Source organism: Cavia porcellus, unplaced genomic scaffold, assembly GCF_034190915.1.
Source record: "Cavia porcellus strain 051 isolate PalLab524CR breed Dunkin Hartley unplaced genomic scaffold, mCavPor4.1 scaffold_8, whole genome shotgun sequence".
Taxonomy (NCBI): Eukaryota; Metazoa; Chordata; class Mammalia; order Rodentia; family Caviidae; genus Cavia; species Cavia porcellus.
Window position 1 is genome coordinate 44223139 of NW_026947491.1, and position 18571 is coordinate 44241709.

The window sequence follows — 18571 nt, forward strand, 5'->3', positions numbered from 1 at the left end:
AAGACATGAGGAGACACAGAAGCAGGGGCAGAGCATGAAGGTGTTCCAGTGGACAAAGGAGAGAGGGTTTGAATTTGCATCACTATCTTGCCCTAATCATTGTGTAGCTGTGGGCATGAAGGTGATTTCTGAGGGCCTTGATTGACTTCTCTGTAAAATGGGATATTCTGCTAAATTCTTGGGCAACACACTAAATCCAATTAAATTTGGTTGCGCATTGATGCTGAATATGGGGCTGTGAGAGAAATCATCTGACCTCAAGAGGATGTGCTGGGAAGCCAGAAGCTGAGGGAAGGAAACCAAAGAGAATCAATTTTTTTGAGAGTCCCTCTCCTAAAACAAATGCTTTACATATGTTCTCACAACCCTGATTTTACAAAGGAAAAAAGTTGAGCTTAGAGAGGATAAGTGAATTATCTGAGGTAATTCAGCCAGTAAGTGGAAGAACTGGAATTTAAACCCATATGAGCCATATTCTGAAGCTCAGGACTTCTGCATTGAGCTAATCATGAAGTTGCCTCATAGAGCAGGTAGGGCTGAATGGGCACCAGGGGGTGGGCTGAGTGGTAAGCAGCCACCCAGCAGCGAGGTCCTGTGTTCAGCTACTTACATCCACGCCCTGAACCTTAGGCTCCTCCTGCACATCAGGCACGAGCCCTAGAAGAATAGAGGCACTGAGATCATGGGCTCAAACCAGAATTATTGAGACAGGGTGAGTGTGTAGTGGTTACTACCTCAACCATCAGGTGCCAGTCAATTGACATAACTTTGCAAGTGCAAGGTCCTGAGTTTGATTCCCAGGACCAAAAAAAATTACAAAAATTGACGCAACTTCAAGTCCCCAAAACAGAACCGACTGAGCCACAACCAGACAGATATAGTTGCTATTTATTTGAGACACATTGCAGGCACAAAAGGCTACAGAGATGTGGGTAGACTCAGGGAATTGATGGGTCTGGTAGGAGACTGAAGGGTTTGAAGAGCCTTTAGGAACTACTTCCAACTTCCCTCTCTCATTACCCTCTTATTAGCCTGTCCTGGATCCAGAGCAAATGGCTAAAGGAGGTGAGAGAAGCTGAGGTGACCTAGAATATCTAGCCTTCTCCCAGTGACCAGAAAGTCACCCCCAAATTACCCAAGCACATCATGCAAGCAAGTGACCCTAAGCTTCCCTCCCATCTCATCCCACAACCAAGGAGAAAACCTGGGTAGATTTGTACCTTTCAGCCAATACAAATGTGTACAAAGAGTGTGGGTATGTTTCTAAGATGATAATATGTAATCTATTAACTGGTGATTTCTTACTGTTTGTTTTTTTGTTTTTGTTTTTGTTTTTTATATTACTTGTACCCTTACACCACTTTGTTTTGTTTTGTGTTTTTCTCTTTTTCCTTTTAAATAAAATTTTAAAAAAAAGAGTGTGGGTATGAAACACCCTGAATCTGAGGTCCCTGGGGTTGTTCATAAGAAGATTTGGTGGGGAGCAAAGCAGAGATGGGTGAGTGGGACCAAGGGAAGACTATACGGGTCCCAGCTGGCAAGACTCAGTGGCTAGTACCTCCGGCTGGACGTCTTCACCGTGGTGGTCTTTCGCAGGATGGAGGTGCCCCCAGAGGGACCTCCCTTGACAGTGCCGCAGCCCATATTGGTGCTGAATCCACCCTTGCTGGCTCCAACACCCCCACCCAGGGAGATGCCACCCCCAAAGCCAGCTGCACTGCCTCCGCACACGGTGGTGGAGTTGCCAGTCACAGCTGCAAGGAAAAGGATCTGAGTCAGGCAGGGAAACCATTTCAGTAACGGCCTGGGCAGAGGGGGCAGAAACCAGACAGCAGAACCAAGACACCTGGGCAGAGAAACCCCGAACAGAGAGCTCACTCTGTGGGACCTTGTGTCCTTGTCCCGGGGGCTCAAAGAAGGAAGCATACTTTAAGGCAAACAGGGCAGAGTTCTGGGGTTAGAGAAACAAGGCAGAGTTCTGGGGCCAGGCCAAGGGTGGGGCTGGAACTACACAGCAAATACTCACAAATGCTGACTGCACTGGGACATTCTCCCGACATCCTAGGGGAAGCAAAAAGACCAGGACACGGTCAGTAGTCCCAAGAACCCAAGTGCAAGCCCTTTCCCTCCCTCTCCCTTTATGGAGGACTAGCTCAGTGGCAGGGTCCAGTGACAAAAGCAGGAGACGTGAAAGTGTGTGTTGGAGGCTGTACCAAGAATCATGGACTTCCCAGCAGGGCCTGAAGCCAGTGCTGTAGGAGACCTAGGGCTGCCAGCTGGCTGTCCCACTCATCCCCTTCCCTCCACCTGCTCCCTGTGAGCATCGTGGACAGCAGCCCTGACCAAGGGAGACCAAGCCCACTATGAACTGCCCACTTCTCTGCTTTCCTGCTTCCTGCTTCCTGCCTCTCCCAAGGAAAAAATATCTCCTTTTTTTTTTTAATTTCAAAGTTTCCACTGATGATGGAATCTGGGATTGGAAGAGAAGGCTTCCTTCTCATAGGAGTGCCAGCAGCCCAAGGATTACAGATGGCTCTGTCATCCACATGGGCAGCAGAGATGGAAACACAGGAAGGAGCTCCCTTTGAGGCAAGTTGGGAGTCTTGCTCCCTGGTGTTCCCACCCCCTCTGCCAGCACTGGGGCAGACTACATGAGCTCCCCACAACATGGTGCTGGGAGTCCTCCATCAGGGGAGAGGAATCACCACCTGCTCTCCTCGCTCTCCAGCAGTGCACGGTAGGTGGCAATCTCCACGTCCAGGGCTATCTTGACATTCAAAAGGGCCTGGTAGTCACTCAGCAGCCGGGCCAGGTCCTCCTTAGCCTGGTGCAGAGCTGCATCCAAGTCCCCAAGCTTCTTCTTAGCATCCTTCAGTGCAAGTTCTCCACGCTCCTCTGATTCTGCAATGGCTTCCTGTAGCTGCTGACACTGCCCAGAGGAGAGAGGGGTTAGGAATACCCCCCTTCCCATCTCTCTGTCCTCAAGCCAGGCATCACCATCCCCACACCTTACCCAACCAACTTGGAAAGAATGAAAAGAGAAATGTACATCTGAGAGATGAAATGTTATTAGACAGCAGGATCAAGTAGCAGCACTAGGGAAGCCTTTAACGACATCTAATCAGTGCTTCAGAAGAACATAAAAATAAGTGAAACAACCTCACTGTTAGCTAAATGCCTCATTCTGATATGAAGAAGAATTCACACTTCAATTCACCCTTGACAGGATCATTATATGTAATCTGTATCCTGGAGCCCCAGACTCCTTCCTGCTCTGACACCCTGAAGATGGGCAGATCAGCCCTTAAAAGAAGTTTTTCCACCTGATCTACTGTTTATATGCTGTGTGGCCTTACAAGTCCCTTCCCCTCTCTGGGCCCATTTCTTCTCCTTTAAAAACAGCACATTAATCTTGGCCCACCATTTGAATTCCCCCATCTGTCAGAATAGGAGCAGCTCTTGCCCCTCCAGATGACAATGAGAAGGCCCTGCAGCACTGCCAGCACTCAAGCCTGAGCTCAGGGTCCCCAGGTAGAGACTCACCTGCTTCTTAGCTGCATCTGTCTCACCCTGCAGCTTCTGGATAGTGCGGGTGAGTTCAGCAATCTCATTCTTGGTGTCCCGAAGGTTGTCTCCATGCTTCCCAGCTGTCACCTGCAGCTCCTCGTACTGGAGGCCAAAGAAGTGGCAGTAAGTAGCAGAGAGCCCCAGCCCCCATGAGTAACCACTGATCCCAGGGCCTGTCCTTGATGCTGGAGGCTCCTATGGAGACTGAGCGAATCTGATTCCCAGAAGTGCTAGGGTCTGCCTAACCCAGGTTTCTCCCAGCAGAGGAAGTCTGAGTCCATTCCCAGTCCCTGCACCTGAAACAGCCATTGTCTCACCTTTGTCTGGTACCAAGCCTCAGCCTCCGCCCGACTCCTCTGGGTAATCAGCTCATACTGGGCCTTGACCTCAGCGATGATGCTGTCCAGGTCCAGGTTTCGGTTGTTGTCCATGGACAAGACAACATTGGTATCAGACACATGGGTCTGCACCTGGCTCAGCTCCTGAAGAAATAGAAACAGCTGCTACCAGTGTCCCAAACGCAGGCTCTGGGCAAGCAGATAGGGCCCCCCAGATGGCATTAGAAGGGCCACTCCACTTCTCAGGCTCCACCTTAGAGGCAAACCACAACTTAGGAAGAGATTTCATCTCCCTGGCTGGGATATGGGCTCCCATCTCCACAGACTTCATTTGGTTCTGAGAATCTGCAGGCCTCTGAGTGATCACAGAAGAAAGGGAACACGTGCTTCCTGCCCTGTGCTGGTGCCTGGCACGGAATACATTCATGGTCCTTTTAATCCTCAGATCATTGTGAGGCAACAGGCCCACAGCTGGGCTTGCATGTCACCTTGGGAGATGTGGGGGCAGCTAGTGCCAACCAGCTGGCCACCTGTACCCGGTGCACAGTGGCCCTGCCCACGAGCATGTGATATTAAGCCAGTCTTCCTTGCAAGCAACAACTAGCAAGTGAGGAAAGAGGCTCAGAAGACAAGTGACACATATCAGACCACCAGACACAAGGTGAAACCAACCAGCTGAAGAACAAAGCTGAGGAGTTTCCTGTGATCTCTCTAGATGTGTGATACTCTTGGACCTTTCCTGAATCTCTAGGGCCATTGCTTTTATATGCAAAACTAAAGCCCACACCTTAGGAAAGTCAGCCCAGAACTTTTAAGTGAAGAAGGCAAGGTGCTATGACAGCAGAGAAGGCAGTAGACAGTAGAGAGCTCATATGCTGGGTACTAGGACATAGCTACACTGGCTTCCAGTGGGCCTTGCCTCACTGTCTCCTGTGATCCCTTCTAGGCCACCACCAAATAGTCTTCAGCCCCAGTCTGACCAATCACCCACTGACTTAAGTCTTCCTCGGAGGGTCCCTGAGAGGCAGTCCTCCCTCTAAAGGTCAATACCTTCTATATTCTGGCCCCATCTCCAGTGTTTCTCACATGACAGCACAGGGTATTATGTTCAGAAGAAAGAGGATAACAACTGTCTTCATTCACTGAGTATTTGCTGTATAATTCAGACACCAGGCTAGACAGTTAACAGGCACTAGCACATCACATGTCCTTTCCAATCCCCTGGAGATCGAGTAGCTTGTTCCAAGTCACAAAGCAATAAGGAGACTAGTTTCAAACTGACAAATCCCATGAGGTAACAAAGGGACCACTGTCCTGGTCTTCCTTCTTGCCACAAAAAACCACGGATGGTGAATAAGGCACTTGGGCAAAAAATGGCCCCAGCTTGGTAGGGAGCTCACCTTTCCTTTCCAGTTTTCCACCTAATTCTTCCCTCACTCGATGCCCAGCCTGCCAATTACCTGTGTTCTTTGACATCTGTGACCTGCACAGGCAGGTCCCTGACTGGTAGACCCTCCCTGTTACTCCTTCAGAAGTCCAGCCCTTCCTTAAGACCCAACTCAAATGTCATCTCCTCCAAAAGCTCCCCCAGTCCTCCCAAGAAGGGCCAGCCACAGCCTCCTCTCTGTGCCTCAGCACCTTGTGGCTGTCCCCAGCACAGCTCTCAACACTTGATAACTTGTCCCCAAAGATAAGGACTCTGTCTTGGTTGCTATATGGAAGGTATTCGGCAGATATTTATCAAATGAACAAGGGGTAGCAATGGAAAGGAATGCTGGATGGATCTGCCATGAGTCTTAGCAAGGTCAAAACATCCAGAAAAGGAAAGAGAGAACAGACCCTATGAGAGGACAAGAAAGCCCTAATCCATGAACCATCCATCATCTCAACAAAGAAGAACCTGGGGAGACCTCTTGAAACTTCTGTAGAGTGCCTCAAGTCCTCTCCAGAGAGCTCCACACATGCAGAATAAGGAGAGATGTTAATGGAGAGCAGTACAACCAGGGAGAAGCCAGGGAAACACTCAGGCTGGTACACATAGGCTCAAGAGAAGAAGAATAAGGCAAGTACCATTGAGCTAATCCATGCTGAAGACCAAGAAAAGCCAACAACTCAACTGCTTTGTCATTTGCTTCATTTCCATCATGGAGAAGTCATCAATGTGGAAAGGGCAGCAAATATGCTTCAGGAAGTAGAAACCCGCACAGACATGGAAGGTATGAGGCCTTGACATGGTTGGGATCTCAGTGGCCCAGCCTAGGAGAGCAGATCCTAAGGGATCATTGAGGAAGCCCAGCAGAATGGACAGCCAGTGATCCTCATGAAACAGAAAAAGGAGGAAAGATTTTAGAGCACCAACGCTACAAATGTCCTGATTTTCAAAGAAAGACTTCAGATTTTCCAAATTAAACTGGATGTCAAACCTTAAAAACCTCCAGAATACATTAGAAAATATTTATGGATGTACAAAGCCATCAAGAGTTCCCTAAGGGCCAGGCATGGAGGTAGCAGGACTGCCTCTGTGAGGTCAAGCTCAGCCTAGACTACTCAAGTGAGTTCAAGGCCAGCCTGCATTACATAGTGAGATCCTGTCTCAAAAAAATAAGAGTTCCCAAAGGGAAAAACAAAATGGATTATATTTTCCTTCCTGTTATATTATTAAGCTGCAGAAGCTTGCCAGGGGAATTGTTTGACCAAGTATTTCTTACATTCTCCAAAACAAGACCAAAAAAATATGCTACAGATGATGGTCTGCTTAAGTGAATTTTAGAATAGCTGAGGCACCTTACACATTATTGATCAGTAGAGTGATAGCCCAATGGAAAGCCACCACTGAAGACTCCTAGGACTCAGTTCTTGACCTTGACCACCTTGACCTGAGTGCCAATGATTTACACTGAAGTATTATCAAAGAACTAAACAGAAAGTTCATCACGTCTGCAGATGACCCAAAGCAGGGCATCACTAATACATTGAGCAGGAGAATCAAATTTCAAAGTGCCATGTGAACCCAGCATGGTGGCCCACATATGTAATCTTAGCCACTCAGGAGGCTGAGAAAGAAAACTCTCAAGTTTGAGGCCAGCCTGTGCAACTTAGCAAGATCCTATCTTTAAATAAATAAATAGTCTTAAAATGATTTGATGAAACCACAAAATATCACTTCACATTTCTCTCTTTTTGACACACATTCTCACAATGTAGTTCAGGTTAGCCTTGAACTCACCATGTAGCCCAGACTAGCCTCAAATTCGTGTCAATCCTCCTGTCTCAGCCTCCTGAGTCCTGGGATTACACACATGTGCCACCACATGTGCCTAGCCAGGAACGGTTAATTCTTACATTCTGTTTCAAAATCTCAACTACCCAAATTAAGGAAGCTGGCTGAGAGTGAATGTATGCCTCCTTGTGAAGTACCTGTGTGAAAAACTCCACGGGTTAATGAAGGAGTTAATATGATAAGATGGAGATATTTCTGAAGTTAATTCATAAACTAGTACCACATGAAGCTATACAAACGTTGTCTCTCCCTGCTCTTCTATTTTCTAAAAACTTCCCTAGGATCCCTGTTTCCTGAACTCCCTCACAAGCCATAGGTTTTTGTTCCTTAATCAACTTGCCCTCTAAAAGGCTGTAGTAGGAAACACATTATGTCAGGTCAGGCACAATGGTACACAACTGTAGTCCCAGCTGCTTGCAAGGCTGAAGCAAGAGGATTGCAAGTTCAAGACCAGCCTGGGCTACATACAGAAACACTGGCTTGAGAATAAAAAGAAGAAAAAAAGAAAGGCTTCCCTCAAAGACAGTGAACTCCCCGTCATAAGAAGTACTATCTATACCTGTCAGGGATGTCATAGAAAGAGTTCGTGCCCTGGGGACATAAACTTGCACCTTGAGGTCCTTTCTAATGTTCAGACTAATGATTCTCTGATTAGTTCATGTTAACTTCAACCCTCTAACCTTAGTCTCTAAGGCCCCTTGATACCTCCGGGATTCTTTGATCTATCCAGCACTGCTCCAACCTAGAATCCAGTCCCTCCTCTCTCTGCATCTGCTGCTCTGTCCTCTCCTCCATTACAAAAGGGGCAGGAAGAGAGAAGAGTAACTAGAGCCCAGTGCTGGAGTTCAACAGCAGAGTTTGAATCCTGACATCACCTCTTACTGGCTCTGTGACCACTAAGTTACTGGGAGCCCCAGTGCCCATGACTATAAAGTGGAGAACAAAATAGTACCTACCCTGTGGAACTGAGGGAATTAGAGAAGCTTGGTCCATCAAGAGCACTTAATACATGGAAAGCAGCATTCATTAAAAAATGTCAAAAAATAAAATAAAATAAAAAATGTCAAGGTCTCATCTTTACCAGGTAGTTTACACTGATGTACTCAGGTCAGATTTCCATGGAGAACCTTCAGTGCTGCATGCAAATACTGCATGTTCAGTGCTGCATGCAAATGAATGCAAATTACCCCATCCACTCTCCATCTCACCAATTCATAGAGGCGGTGCCGGAAGTCAATCTCCTGTTGCAAGGACTCCACTGTTCCCTGCAGTTCCGTTTTGGCCATGTATGCAGCATCCACATCCTGGAGATGAGGGAGAGAGGCAAATGCTCAGCCCTCCAGGGTCTTACATCTTTCCCAATCAAGCCAGCACCCTCACAGCCAAAGACCCACCTTTCCCAGTCCCCTGCACCCTGCTCACCTTCTTGAGCACCACGAACTCGTTCTCCAGAGCAGTTCGCTTGTTGATTTCATCCTCATACCTGATACACAGGAAAGGCTCAGGCCAGGCTCAGCCCCTTTCTGCCTGTTAGGCACTGGGCCCACTCAGCTTTAAGAAGCCCAAATGGAAACCCCATACCCCAAGGACACTTTGGAAAAACAGTTCTTCAGTGTAGCCAACCAGTAAAAAAAAAACTTAAGGCACTGCTTTTACTTAAATATTCTCTCTTCCCATCCCTATTTGAGGAAAGAGGCACAGAATTTGTACAACAAATAAATTACAGAAAAGCAATCAAGAGCAGCTACATCTCTGGATCAAAGCCCTTAGGAATCTGCAGGAACAAGAGAAGATGTGCCAGCAACACTTAACCTTCTCAGTCCCTGAAGGCAGTCACTCCTGCCAACCACATTTGCTAAGACTTCAAGGTATAGAAATCACTCGTGTGGTGTTATAGGAAAAGCTATAAAAACTGGACCTTAAATTTGTAAATATACATACGCATATGTCCACCAAGTACAATAGCTGAAACTTACTTGGAAGCTTGACTCAAACTGTATTTTCTACATCTATGACATTTATGGAGAATTGAAGATTTCAAATCAGCTGGATATTTGATGATATTAAAGAATTACTGTTTTAAAAGTTTTAGGTATGACTATAGTTTTGAGTTTATGACTTAATAAGTGAGGCAGATTATGATATGAATATGACTAGAAAAACATTTGTGAATCTATGGCATGATGGCTAGGATTTGCTTCAAGACAGCACTAAGGTGGGATGGAAGGAAGGAGGGGGTGAGATTGAATGTGACTGGCTATGAGTCAATAATTATTAAAGTGGATGTGAGAACACTGGGTTTGGTATTCTATTCTCACCACCTTATTAAAAGAACACTTAATTTCAAATAACAACACACAACATGCTAATTCTCCAGGCAGCAGCACCCTCAACCTGAGCACCAGCGGGACCCTGGGAACAGGGCAGCTCTCCTCACTTGTTCTTGAAGTCTTCGAGGCCTTCTTGCACGTTCTTCAGCTCTGAGTCCAGCCTCCCCCGCTCGCCCTGATAGTTCTCCAAAGTCCTCCGCAGGCCGTTCACATAGATCTCAAAGAGAGGCTCCAGGTTGTTCCTGGTTACCCCTCGGGTCTGTCCCTGTTCCTGTAGCAATGCCCATTTGGTCTCTAGCACCTTGTTCTGTTGCTCCAGGAAGCGCACCTGAGCCAGAAAAAGAAGAACCAGCAGGCAAGTGTCATTCTTGGCCACAGGAGGGGCCCAGAACAAGGCCCACCATCACCCCAACCCAGCCTGACAGGGGCAGTGCAGCACCACCTGCACATTGCTAGAGAGCAGTCCCCACTGGGATGACAGTCAAATCTGCAAGATAAAATATGTATAAGCCCCAGCTTGGTGGGTCTGTGAACTTGGTCAAATAGTTTCCCTTTAAGTCTCCTTTCCTCACTTGTCCTGAATAAAATGGACTAATCTGAGTTTCTACACCCTAATTCTGCACCAAAATCAAGTACTATGTTGAAGATACATGAAGAGAGAAAAAGAAAGAAAAAATGTGACAAAATTTTTTAAAATGCTGAATCTGAGAGAACATTCAAGACTATGTTGTACAATTCTTGCAACTTCAAATTTCACATTTTTTCAAAATTAAAAATTCATTTAAATCACTTTTGCCCAGACTCTGCCTCTACAGACTCAGAAGGAGACAGACACACACACTGCCTAGCCAGAGTTTTGAAACACTAGACACTGAGCTCTCACACCCCCAGATTCCAGGTTGTGATTCTGTAAGCCTGAGAAAAGATTTTGTCACTTTGACCTCTGGGCCAGTCCCACAAAAGAACCAAAAGTAACTGGGGAGAAGGTGAGGAGGTGGGCGTGGCAGTTTCCTTCATCCTCTGCCATCCATTCTCCCCAGTCCCGCCTCTACAGCACCCCAGTCCACAGTGATGCTGCCCCAAACTCCAAGGGGTAGGTGCTCTCTCAGTGCAAAGAATCACGGTGTCTAGAAACTGAGCTCCCAGTTCTTCCTCTGCCTTCAAAGACCTCAGTGATCCTGGCCAAATCACGTGGCTTTTCTGAATCTCGGTTTCTTATCTAAAAAAGAGTACAATATTTATATATCCTGACTCCTTGTGCAACCCTAGAAGTTACCACATGAGAAAGGGCTGTGAATGTTCTTTGTAAAAGCATGAATCACAAGATGTGATTGTCCACCCAGATCTTCCCCATCATGACCCCACTGCTATGGCTCAGGACCAAGATAAGTAATGCCAGGAAAAGGACCCAAGAGATGTGAGAATACAGTATAAAATTACCCCCATCGGCCTGAGGCCAAATAAAGGATTCAGGACATTCTGCAACAGGTCAAATGCTGTGACGAATGGTGACCAGCCTCCTCATTGTCCATCACAAACTGAGCTTCTTAGCTTGAACATGCAGCAGAGGAAGGGGAAATAATGGGAACTTCCCTGGCGCCCCCACCCCACTTGTATTCTGATCACATCAGCTTTTGGAGGAGAGGGGCATACAGGGACCAACCTGCAATCTATGGACTCTTGAGCCATAATTCTACCCGCTGTAAAATGATAAAAATTGGTAAAGGCTAGCACACTCAGGAGTAACAGGAACCATCCAATTTTAATTGTAAGGTAGGGCTACTGCATAACCATGTTAATTATGATGATAAGCAAGATTCCAACATAGTCAAGGTGGAAACGAACAGTAGGCCTCAGAGATGGATAGAGATTCACTTGCATTTAAAGCAAAGACCCAGAAGATGGGTCATCCAATCTCAGACTCCAAGATTAGGATGACAGAGATCAAAGTTATTCTACAAGCCCCACCCTGTGCATGTGAGCTAGAACACCCTTTGGCCCACCTCCTTGAGCCCCAGCTTCCACACCAAGCCTCCACTCCCAACCCAGCCCACCTTGTCGATGAAAGAGGCAAACTTGTTGTTAAGGATCTTGATCTGCTCACGCTCTTGGGTGCGCACCCGCTGGATCTCTGGGTCTATCTCCACATTGAGAGGGGTCAACAGGCTTTGGTTGACAGTGACTTCCTGGATCCCACCAGGAGGACAGACGGGCCCAAATGTCTGTTTGCCAGCACCCAGGCCTCCATAGGGCCCACTGCCAAGGCCAAAGCCTCCAAGACCCCGGCCTGAGGAGGCCATACTGACCGAGATACTCTTGCTGCCCCCCAAATTATAGAGGCTCCGGCTGCCAAAGCCACCCATGCGGGGGCCACAATGGACCCCACCACCACTGCTACTGCTCCGGGACATGGTCGTTGAGCTGAAGCTGGTGTGGGTCCGAGAGCCGCGCCCTCCACTGGCTGAGTTGGAGCTGAAACCTCCTTTGGTTGCATAGGTCTTCCGAGACAAGGAGGACCTCATGGCTGTCAGAGCACCAAAGCAGACTGAGAGTAGGAAGGAGTACAGTGAGCTGCTGGGCTACTAATGGCCTTTTTATCTTTTCCTAGCTGGGCTGGCCCCTAGGCTCTGAAATACACACCCCTTCCCCATCACCCCAGGGAGGAGGGTTGGCCCCTCCCAGCCATCACCTGTACTCTGGAGCTGGGGTTGAGCTCAGAATGTTTGGGTTGGATGCCACCATCTCCTCCCTCAGGCTCTCCTCATTTGGAGCAAGATGACAGAGGCTCCCACGGCCACGTCCACCACCCAGTGGCTGGCTTGGTCTCCTCCCACCCAGCACTGATGGCTGCCATCAATGGGGCTCTGTTCTGTGGGGTTTGTCCCAGGGCCCTGTTGTAAGCCAAGCCTTGGGGCTCAGGGCTATGTAAGTGGTAGAGGAGGGAGCATTGGGCAATGGGTTGCTAGAGAGATAGCCCAGGCCTGCCTTAGCTCCAGCCTCCCAGCCCACAGCCTACTGCCTCCTGGCAGAGCCAGTGTTGGGGCACAGGTGAGAGATGGTTATAGAGACTGTTCTTTCATCACATACTAGACAAAGACCCTGTAGGACAAAAATAGATTCAAGGAAGAAAGAGAGGCCTTGTCCAAGCAGAGGGCCGAAGAAGGGGTCGGGAAGGCCCAAGGTTCTCAGATAGGGCCTGTGAACTAGGACCACAGCCCACATCTTCTTGGTTCTTCAGTCATAAACTGAGATCCCAGCCTTCTCCTGTAATGGAGATTTCCTCAGAAGGGATTTCACCTTTGGAGAGAGCCAAGGGTGGGTGGAGATACTCCTGTTCTGGAAAAGCTGTATAAATCCCACAGGTATATGTTCAACAAAAGCCCCAAGAATCTCATGATGTGTCTCATCACTCCCCCCCCCCTTCCCCTGCCTACCAGGAATCCAAATGCTTGATTCAGAGGGCCCTTTATGTCACTGACTCCTTGACCCCTTCCCCCCTCAGATGGCTGGGACCAAACACAGCCTTGGCAAAAACAGACTATAAAAGTAGGCCTGCAAATGATTGGGAGGTGACCTAGAGACTGGCCCTCCTTGCCTCCTTTAGCTTTCAGCAGGAGAATGACCCCAGAGAGGACAGACCAGCCTTGGGGGAGGAGCCAGGACAGTACCTGCTATGCTCCAATATACTCTGTCAAGCTGAATCTGGGATGTTCAGCCAGTTTGTCTCTCCCTGGTCCCAACACAGAGGCATAGGACCCTGACAAAGGAGTCACCCTCAATTAGCCTAAGGAAAGCAGGCAGAGAGAACCCTCTCCCATCCCTGAAGAGGCTCTGGGATCTTTTCCTAGGGCCAGTGGGAGACTCTAAATGCCTTCCAATTGCTTGAAGAAGTTAAAACTGGCTCCCACAAGGGATGGGTTGAAGTGTACTCACAAAATTAGTCCCTCGGTGCCTAATAGGTTACCCTCCCTGTTTGGAGTTAAGATACAGGCATCTGGGGAAGATGGGCTGAAAGATAAATCTCCACTAAGCTCCACTAAGCTGGGTCTTAGTTCTTCTGCCTCTAAGAACAGCCCACCATAAAGGTCTCCTCTCCCTAGGCTTGGATCTCTTTTTTACCCTCCCTTATCTCTTCTGGGGCAGTGAAGGAGGAGAGACTTCTGTGTGGGGCCTTAGCTCCAAGATATGCTGTCTGCCCCTGGGCAAGAGAGTGATGTCAGGCTTCTGAGTCAGCAGCCAGCTGGGGTGGTGGGAGTGGAAGTTGAACTGTAAACAACAAATACACCCCAACCGAGACACATTCACACATCCATGCACACAACTCATTCACATATTCACCAAGCACTCTGTCTGTCTGTGGCAGGCTTTGAGCTGGGAGCTGGTGACCATTGTGCAGCAGCTCAGCATCACTCTCTGGAGCACACTGTTGCTTGGAGACAGCATCACTCCCACCCAGGTGGGCTGCTCCCCAGCTCAGCTCTGACAGGGCCACTATGGCCAATCGGCCTCCTCCAGCCCTTTCTCTCCAGTCTGTTCTCAAACACACAAGCTCAGCCCTTCTTTCTGCAGCCCTTAATGGGAAATATTCATAAACCCAGAACCTTTGGCAGGCTGGGGCAGAAGGATCTCAAGTTCAAGGGCCCCTTACCCTGAGAAACTTAGCAAGACCTTGCCTCAAAATCAAAATAAAAGGAGCTGAGAATGTAACTCAGTGTTAAAGTAGCCCTGGGTTTGATCTCTAGTACCAATAAAAGGTAGGAGGGAATGCTCCAAATTTTAAAATTTGGAGAATTTATTTAAGCAATTATAAACAGAGCAAAGTAAAACATTAAATGATTTTGTGATTCAGACAGCCCTCAGAATCAAAGCAGGTTTAGAGGACTCTAATTGATTACACAATTTGACAGCATGTATGGGAAATGGAAGTGCACTGTAGAGACACTTTCATCAATTAACTGGTTACAGAGCCTCCTGCAATTACCTAGTGTTCAGCTAACTGTAGTTGCACAGAGTTAATTTAGTCTACTACATGTACAAGCCTCTTTCAGATCAATGGTCACTCACAAATATTATTTAACATGCCCGAGGAAAAGTGCCTTCTTCCCCTCCAGGCCTCCATGGTGAAGGACAAGCTGTTGCTTGTCACTGTGAGGTTGTTGTAGTCAGGGGTTGTAAGGAGAACAGTTAGAATCAGGACACAGAATTTATATTATTTTATAATGGTCATGCAGAGTTAACACAAGAAAATGCAGGAAATCTGTCCACAACACTAAAGACTCAGAATATTCAGCCAAGAGCCTGGATCCTACAGCAATGTCCTGCATGAGTCCAGATGAAAACCTAAAGCTCATTGCAATGCCTCCCACAAGTTCCAACTAGAGGTCTAGAGCCCACGAGAAGGACTCGTACCAGTGTGTTTTACAGATCCATGCTGGGAAGGCCCAAAGGTCAGAGGTGGAAGCTAGAAGATCTATACTAGCGGGTGAAGGAGCTGTGCTAATAGGTTAAGGATTCTACACTGGAGCCAAGAAATCACACTCACAACAAAGACCAGGGGTGTCCTGAAAAGCACCACAGCCATCCTCAGTAACACAGAGGTCTCGAGCTCCTCCAATAGTAAGAACATTTGAGTACATGACAGAAAGCCAGAGTGACAAGCTTTTCCTGGAGATTAAACAACACATGTCTTCCCTTCCAGAGCCAGAAAGCAATGCTCGATATAAGGACCAGAGCTCCCCCAAAGTGAACCACAGCCACTCTCACCAACAAGGTCCTGAGCTCCTCTGATGACAGTGGTGGAACTCACACTAGGGAAGCTCGTCATGAAAAGCTCCTCCAGGAGAACCAACGGCTCAAACAGCCACACTTAGAGAAACCCAGAATGCCTCACTCTTCTCCACATCTCTATTTATGCTGACAACGTTCCTCAGGTGGAACGTCTACACTCAGCACCATGTTGATTTAACTAAGCTGGCTTTAAGTTGACCACCAGTTTTTAATCCATAACAGAGGCCCAGGTCTGGAGACTGTCACTTGCTCAGACTCCCTCACAGCCAGCAGGACACAACAGTAGAGAGGATTGAATACTGACTCCATTGCATCCAAAAGATGGGAGCAAACCACCTGGAAATAGCAATGAAGCCCTTAACATGCAGCCTGGGAATGTGGGCCAGCCTGGGGACTGAGCAATGGAGTGGGAAGGCAGCTTCCAGAGGAAAGCAGAACTTTCTAATCCAAGAATCCTTATTGTTAGGAAGCATTTATTGGCCCAGAGTAGCCTAAGCACTTGTCATGCAAATAACATGTTTCTCCTCCACACTAACTGTGCTCCACCAGCCCCTTCCCACCCCCAAGCTACTGTTTCCCCTCTTGTCACTGTGCGGGCTGCTCCCCTGCCTTCTGCTTCCAATTGGATTGACCACAAAAAAACACAGGCGAGAGAGCAGAGCAGGAGGGAGATTAGGGATCGTTATTTGCTTCCTCACTACACAACTATAGCTCTTCCAGGGCTCCCTCCTCCACAGCTCCAGCAACTCTGTTATCCATCTGGTCCACTTCTCTTATCTCTTCAGCTCCCCATAGGGCAACCCATTTGCCCTGACAGTCCCAGGACTGTCCCTGTTTTAGCACCGAAGTCCTCTTGGTCTTGGAAAACTGCATTAGTCCTTGGACCACTCTAGGGTTAGTCCTATGCTGTTGAGACTTTGGGTTCCGGGTCTTTTCCAACCCCACACACTCATCCTTTCATTAAAATCAGTGTAGCTCTCTTGGGCCCTTGCTTTCAGGATGACAAAAGAAAAGAAGGAACAATGATCACGCCAAAAAGAACCAGAGTCACACACAATTCACTGCATACATCAGTGAGTGCCCTGAGACAAGGCCATTATGAAGTACATCATTTTACATATGACAGACACCACCACCTTCAGGGACATTCTTCCAGCAAGTGCTCATGACATCTGTGAGCTCCCTGAGCCATGAATGTAGCTGTGTTGCTGCCCTAGTTGTCCATTCACAGCAGTTTTCAGGAATGGTTCCAGTAAAGCCCCAAGACCCAAACAACCCACCCCAGTTCAGAACCAAAGGTGCCACCGTCAGCCCATGTAAAGAGTCAAGTCTTTCAACACTGAAGGAAGATCATCAGTGCTTTCTAGGAAAAAAGACAAAATATAACTTTCTTAACAAAAAGTCAATTTAATTGAGCTATCTTGGGTAAATTTATTTCCTCCAAGGATGCTGACACATGGTCCCACGCAGCCCTGTGAGATAGGTATTGCTATAAATGTCTGCTACAGAGAAGGACCGGGAGCATGGGGAGTTAAGTCACTTGATCAAAGACACTGCTGGGAAATGGCAGGACTGGGATTCAAGCCCAAAGGTTCCAGCTGAAGGCTCCCATTCTCAGCCACTCACATCTACTTCTCACAAAGCTGAAAGCCTCTTCTTGGGCCACTTCTTGGACGAGAGACCTGTGGATCTGAGAAGAGGGCTGCTTGCTTCCTAAAAGCAGGAGACAATGACCACCCAAACCCCAGGCGACAGAGCAGGGTCCCCACCTGGGTGTGGAAGGGAGAAGGGAAAGGAGAGAAGGCGAAAGCCCACACCCCCACACCGCAGTCTGGGTGGGTGGAGAAGACCATTCTCGAAGGCCCTCCCAGTCCTGCTCCTGACTCCTACTTGCCTGGCTTCCTGCAGTGCTTCTTGATAAGAGAGGAAAGGAGGGGAAGTTTGCAGCCTCTTGTTCAGACAGGCCTGGAGATGGGGTGGAAGCCAAGAGAGAAGGAAGTAGGAGGACAATTCCAGCTCCCAGGAACAGGCTGGGCTGAAATATGTACGCAGGCGTGAACACAGATGTACCTGCCCAGAGGTCTCAGGCTAACAGAGGAGCTGAGTCCCCTGCCAGCACTTGACAGACAGAGCCCAGGTGGCAACAGGTGCAGCCAGATTGTTCTGGGGACAGGAAGGGTCCAGCAGGCTCAGATGTGGAGAAATAAAGATTTCTAGGAAGAGAAAAATTCGGTGCTGATTTAGGAAGAAGAAAAAGCAAAGATGAAGGGGACTGTCCCAGGTCAGTACTAGAACCTGTCACAGCAGTCCGATGACGAGGGAGCAAGTCACAAGACTCAGAAACATTCAGGAAAAGGGAGATGAAGCTGGACAGCACTCAAGGGCACACAGGAAAATCTGAAGGATTCCTTTGACAATCTGACCGGCATTTCAGTGGGATGCCGTGGGGCATGGATATTCCACAAACTGCCTTCTAAGGAGAGCAGGCTGGGGATCTGCACAACTTTTATCTTGCTGGGTGAGGTGTGCAAGCAGGAGGCAGAGCTAAACTGCAGGGAAAAGTAGCAGAAACACTGCAAATTGCTACAGAGAACATTTATCTCTGCCCTGAGACCTCTCTTCTAAGGACGCATATTTAAAGGCTATTGCTTAGCATCTGTGCTAAACTGAACCTGCTGGGGCATTTCTATGTAAGAGCCAGGTTAAGCTTTATAAATGAGAAATAGAAGAGGTAATATTATCTAGGGCTTGATGGCTTGCATAAGCTGGAACCCAGGTGTCAAAGGAATGGGACTAGACAGAACAGGACACAAAATCCCCATTTTCCAGCACAGAGGATCTGTCTTACTCCTAGGAGGCTAGGCTCTGACTCCAGAGGCTGAGAACTGAGAATGGAGCTCTGGCTCCTGCTGGCAGAATAGATGATCCTGGAGACACCAGGAGTAGATGGAGTGGGAGAGACATGACATGACCCTTGCCTGCATAGCCCAGTCCTAGCAAAGAGCCTCAAGTATGGTTTTATCTGAATAGTTTGTGGGAAGGAGAGAAGAGGGACAGAGACAAAGAAATACCCACCAGGGAGATGTCACATCATGAAGAGCTAGAGAAACAGAGACCCAGAGCAGAGAAAGAGGACAGAAGGTGACAGTCTCTTGGTTCCAACCTCTAGCTTTTGGTCAGTGAGTCTTTAGCCTCTCCCTTCCCCATGAAGAACAATCTCTGGAGTACAGTACATAGTCTATATAAGCCAATTCAAAGAGGAGAGAAGG

The 18571-nt window shown here is 48.0% G+C and overlaps 1 protein-coding gene across 1 annotated transcript; it reads right to left on the reverse strand.

The window, feature by feature from the left end:
* Positions 1 to 871: 871 nt before the first annotated feature.
* Krt79 (keratin 79) lies at positions 872 to 12078 on the reverse strand. Its single transcript, XM_003476274.3, has 9 exons — positions 11570 to 12078; positions 9623 to 9843; positions 8608 to 8668; positions 8394 to 8489; positions 3885 to 4049; positions 3544 to 3669; positions 2709 to 2929; positions 2027 to 2061; positions 872 to 1754 (listed from the first exon to the last, which is right to left on the reverse strand). The coding sequence occupies exons 1-9, from the start codon at positions 12035 to 12037 to the stop codon at positions 1552 to 1554; spliced, it is 1596 nt and encodes a 531-aa protein (XP_003476322.1). The 5' UTR covers positions 12038 to 12078; the 3' UTR covers positions 872 to 1551.
* Positions 12079 to 18571: the final 6493 nt, after the last annotated feature.

Coding starts and splice junctions, on each gene's coding strand:
- Krt79 (XM_003476274.3), bottom strand. CDS start 12,037: ATGAGGTCCTCCTTGTCTCGGAAGACCTATGCAACCAAAGGAGGTTTC. Junction 8,669..9,622: donor CTCGAAGACTTCAAGAACAA/GTGAGGAGAGCT, acceptor CCTGTGTATCAG/GTATGAGGATGAAATCAACA. Junction 1,755..2,026: donor TCCCAGTGCAGTCAGCATTT/GTGAGTATTTGC, acceptor TTTTCCTTGCAG/CTGTGACTGGCAACTCCACC.